General features: G+C 56.4%; 1 protein-coding gene across 1 annotated transcript in view; it reads left to right on the forward strand.

Moving 5' to 3' along the window:
* Nucleotides 1-5,000, forward strand: part of LOC113803315 (ubiquitin carboxyl-terminal hydrolase 31) — a 228,115-nt gene that overhangs the window by 6,919 nt on the left and 216,196 nt on the right. The window contains exon 2 of the mRNA XM_070115747.1: nucleotides 21-972. Coding sequence (XP_069971848.1) covers nucleotides 21-972 — 952 coding nt within the window. The remainder of the gene's footprint in view (nucleotides 1-20; nucleotides 973-5,000) is intronic.

Genomic DNA, 5,000 nt, shown 5'->3' on the forward strand with positions numbered 1-5,000 from the left:
GACGGCCCTTTCGCCCGCAGATTCTGCAACCCCTCGGCCATGAACGGGCACGCCGAGCCCCGCAGGAAGCGCCCCTTCATGTCCTTCCGGCTGAGCAAGAAGCCGGCCAAGTTCAAGGACGGGGGCGGCGGGGGCGCGCCCCCGAAGGGCGGCGAGGTGAGCCCGAACCCCAACGGCGCGTCCGAGACCTCCTCGACCAAGGGCAGTGTGGTGAGCGAGCCCGGGCTGGGCGGCGGCCTGGGCGGCGGCCTGAGCGGGGGCGGCAGTGAGAGCGTGGACGGCGGCAGTGATTCCAGCAGTGCCTCAGTGAAACCCAAGAAAAAGTACCTGACGCGCATGAGCTCCTTCGTGAGCCGCGTGGCGAGCAAAGTGCAGGGCGGGGGGGCGGGGGGGCCCGGGTCCGGGGGCGCGCCGCCCTCCGCCTTGTCGTCGGGCATCGCGGGCGTGCACGGCGGCGGCGGCGGCGGCGGCTCGAACCGGGCGGCGGCGTCGGCGGCCAAGCTGGAGCGCAGCAAGACGATCTCTGCGTCGGACGTGCGCGCGGCGAAGGCGGAGGCGGAGTGCGTGGCGTTCGCGGAGGGCAAGGTGCCGGGCGCCATGGGCATCCGCAACCACGGCAACACGTGCTTCATCAACGCCGTGGTGCAGTGCCTGAGCCACACGGACGTGCTGGCCGAGTACTTCGTGCTGGACCAGTACAAGCACGACCTGGCGCGCTCCAACAAGATCAACTCCAAGAAGTACGGCACGCGCGGCGAGATCACGGGCCAGCTGGCCGTGCTGCTCAAGGCGCTGTGGACGCTGCGCTACGTGCCCGACGTCTCCATGAACTTCAAGAACACCGTCGACAAGTACGAGTCGTCGTACCGCGGCTCCCAGCAGCACGACGCGGCCGAGTTCCTCATGTTCGTGCTCGACAAGGTGCACGAGGACCTCAACACGGCGTCCAAGCGCAAGTACAAGAAAATCAAGGTAGGCGCTCGCTCACGTACTTACTTACTTACGGACTTGTTTACGGACTTGTTTACTTACTTAACTAGTTTTTTTTTTTATTGATTAGCCTACTCGCTCACGTACTTACTTACTTACAGACTTGTTTACTTACCTAGTTTTTTTTTCAATTCATTAGCCTACTCGCTTGCTTGCTTACTGGGCTCTGTTGCCTCGTTGCTCATGTTGCAGCGGAGGTTCGACCCGTGTTGGGTTGTGGTGCCGGCGCGGCCGTCGAGAGTAGGATTTCAGTTGTTCCCCGCAAGCTCTCTCTGGCTGTCAGTATCCTCATCCTCATCCTTCTATTCCTTTTCCTCCTCCTCCACCTCCTTCTCTTCCTTTTCCTCCTCCACCTCCTTCTCTTCCTTTTCCTCCTCCACCTCCTTCTCTTCCTTTTCCTCCTCCACCTCCTTCTCTTCCTTTTCCTCCCCCCCTCTTCCGTTTCCTCATCATCCTTCTCTTCCTCTTCCTCCTCCTCCTCCTCCTCCTCCTCCTCCTCCTCCTCCTCCTCCTCCTCCTCCTCCTCCTCCTCCTCCTCCTCCTCCCTACTCCGTCCCTGCTCCTCCTCCTCCATCTCCATCTCCATCTTCTCCCCACCCCAGCCCTCTCCATCCCCCCTTTCTCTTCTTTCTTCTTTCTTTTTTTAATTCCTTCTTGGTGGGCCGGAACGAGCGCCGGGCCGTGATTGCAGAGGGAAATTATCATTGCAGTCATTGCACCGTCCCCTCTTGCAGTTGATTGTGGTGGCGTCATTTAAGATAATGAACGTTAATAGTTGCATGGCGGTGCGGCGATATGGGGGGAGGTGGCCGTTGGGGAGAGGGAGGGGGAGAGGGGGCAGGAGGAGGAGGGGGAGGGAAGGGGAGAGGAAGGGGGCAGTAAGGGTAGTGGAGTAGGGTTGAAAGGTGGCCGTTGGGGAGAGGGAGGGGGGGAGGGGGTAGGAGGAGGGGGAGGGAAGGGGGCAGTAAGGGGAGTGGGGGAGAGGAGGAGGGAAAGGGGTAGAAAGGGGAGGGGAGGAGGGAAAGGGGAGTGGAGTAGGGGGTCGGGGGTTGTAGGGGAACATTGGGGAGGGGAGAGAAGGGCCAAGGGGAGGAGGTGAGTCTTGCTTGCAGTCACGTCTTGGCTTTGCCTTGGGGATGGCGTCGAGGTGAGGGAGATGGGGGCAAGGATGAGGATGAGGGTGAAACTGGCGAAGGAGGGAGAAAGGGTTGTGGTGAAGAGACGATTAAGGGAAGGAGATATGGGGGGGGGGTGAGGAGAGGGGGAGGGGGAGTGCGCGCGTGCGTGCGACCTGTCATGGAATTGTTATTGTTTTTTTCTGACCTTTGGAGGGTAATTTCTTTTCTGTTCTCTTTGCTTTGCCTTTGCCTTCACTCTCTCTCTCTGCCTCTTTTTCTTGTGTCTCCCTTAGTCTCTCGTCCTCCCCTCATTTCCCGGGGACTTCCGACCTTCCCCCCCCCCCTTCCTCTCTCTATTCTCCCTCAATTGGCATTTGATAAAGAAGGTCAGCAATAAAATCCCAGAGGGGGAGGGGAGGGGGAGGGTAGGGGAGGGGTGGGGAGGACGGGACAGCAGGGGCCTTTGCTATCGTAAAGGGTTATATATAAGCCACTTCCTGTAATGTTTTTTTTATTGTTCTTTTTTGTTATTCTTTTTTATATACTTAACATTTAATGTAAGGATTTCCAACGGGATGTCACGGTGGGGGCCTTATGAAGCAGGACAGGCCTCGGGGTGGAGATGGGGGGGGGGAGATGGGAAGGGGGGAAGGAGAGGATACATGAGAGGGGGGGAGGGAGGGAGGGAGGGGAGATCGAAAAGGTTGAGTGTGGGGGAGGGGGGTAGAGGAGGGATTTAGGAGGGGAGGGGGGGTAGAGGAGGTATTTAGGAAGGGGGGGGGGAGGGGGCGAAGGGCATCCTGTAGGACTTTCCATTTTCTTGGCAGCGGAATGTTTTTGTTGCTCGGGTCGCAGCCTCCTTGGCAAAGATTTTCTGGGGCGATGTCTTATCGTTGGAGTCTGTTATTGGCATTTTATTATCGTCATTGTCATTTTATTATCGTCATTGTCATTATCATTATTCTGATCATCATTATTGTTGCTATTGTTTTTGTTGTTGCTTCGTATATATATATATATGTGTGTGTGTGTGTGTGTGTGTGTGTGTGTGTGTGTTTGTATTTATGTGTATGTATCTGATATAATGTATATGTATGTTTGTATACTTTATATATATATATATATATATATATATATATATATATATATATGTACGTATGTATGTATATATATATGTATATGTAATGCTATGACACTGTGTTTTCTGGTATTGAGGTCAGGGTCGTCCCGCGGCGGTTATTTCAAAGTTTAAACGATAAGACGCGAATCTTGGAGGCAATATCCGGTATGGCATGTGCGTGTGCGTGTGTGTGTGCGTGTGCGTGTGCGTGTGCGTGTGCGTGTGTGTGTGTGTGTGTGTGTGTGTGTGTGTGTGTGTGTGTGTGTGTGTGTGTGTGTGTGTGTGTGTGTGCGCGTGCGTGCGTGCGTGCGTGCGTGTGTGTGTGTGTGTGTGTGTGTGTGTGTGTGTGTGTGTGTGTGTGTGTGTGTGTGTGTGTGTGTGTGTGTCCGTCTGTCTGTCTGTCTGTGTCCGTCTGTCTGTCTGTCTGTGTCCGTCTGTCTGTGTCCGTCTGTCTGTCTGTCTGTGTCCGTCTGTCTGTCCGTCCGTCTGTCTTTCTGTCTGTCTGTCTGTCTGTCTGTCTGTCTGTCTGTCTGTCTATCTGTCAACTCCTCCTCCTCTTCCTCGTCCTCCTAACCCCACCTTGTCGCTGCCTGTGATGGGCGTGATGGCGAGGCGAGAGAGAGAAGGTGTCATGAATACTCACTTTTCCTCAGGCACGTGACTGTTCTTAAGAGGGTAGGAGGGGAAGGGGGTGGGGGGATTGTTCGCAAGAGGATGGGGAGGGGAGGGGAGGAGGAAGAGGAAGGGGAGGGGAGGGGAGGAAGAAGAGGAGGGGGAGGGGAGGGGAGGAAGAAGAGGAGTAGGAGGGGAGGGGAGGAGGAAGGGGAGGGAAGGTGGAAGAGGAGGAAGGGGAGGGAAGGTGGAAGAGGAGTGGGAGGGGAGGGGAGGAAGAAGAAGAGGAGGAAGGGGAGGGGAGGAGGAAGAAGAGGGAGAGGGGAGGGGAGGAAGAAGAGGAGTAGGAGGGGAGGGGAGGAAGAAGAGGAGTGGGAAGGGAGGGGAGGGGGAAGAGGAGTGGGAGGGGAAGGGAGGAGGAAGAGGAGGGGGAATGGGAGGGGAGGGGAAGGGAGGGAAGGTGGAGGAGGAGGGGGAGGGGGAGGGGAGGGTTCAAGGGTAGAGGGCGAGGGCGGGGCGGGGGGAGGGGGGCGTGTCGGAACATAACTAGATGGTAACGTTTGTCTGGAGATCATAGTAGTGGAGGTGGGAAGAATTGTTGATGAGGGAGAGAGGGAGAGGAGGAGAGCGAGGGAAGGAGAGGGATGTTGGGAGGGAGGGGGAGGGAGGGAAAAGATGAGAGGGAGGGAGAGTGAGAGAGAAAGGAGGAGAGTGAGAGAGGGATAGAGAAAGGGAGGGAGAGAGAGAGAGAGAGAGAAAGGGAGCGAGAGGGAGAGAGAAAGGGAGGGAGAGGGAGAGAGTTAAATCTCGCCGACGCCAGCTTAGTTCGGCAGGGCACCGGGAATGCTGATAGGAGAGTGGGCAATGCTTAGGCTGCTGCTGCTCTGGTGAGGTGGGAGGGGGGGGGGGCATAAGGGAGAAAGGTAGAAACGGGGATTGGGGGAAAGGTAGAAGGGGAGATTGAGAGAAGGGGAGAGAGGCATAAGGGAGAAAGGTAGAAAGGGAGATTGAGAGAAAGGTAGAAGGGGAGATTGAGAGAAGGGGAGAAAGGAGAGAGAGGCATAAGAGAGAAAGGTAGAAAGGGAGATTGAGAGAAGGGAAGAAGGGGAGAAAGGGGAGAGAGGCATGAGAGAGAAAGGTAGAAAGGGAGATTGAAAGAA

The sequence above is a fragment of the Penaeus vannamei genome, chromosome 38 (genome assembly GCF_042767895.1).
Source record: "Penaeus vannamei isolate JL-2024 chromosome 38, ASM4276789v1, whole genome shotgun sequence".
Taxonomy (NCBI): domain Eukaryota; kingdom Metazoa; phylum Arthropoda; class Malacostraca; order Decapoda; family Penaeidae; genus Penaeus; species Penaeus vannamei.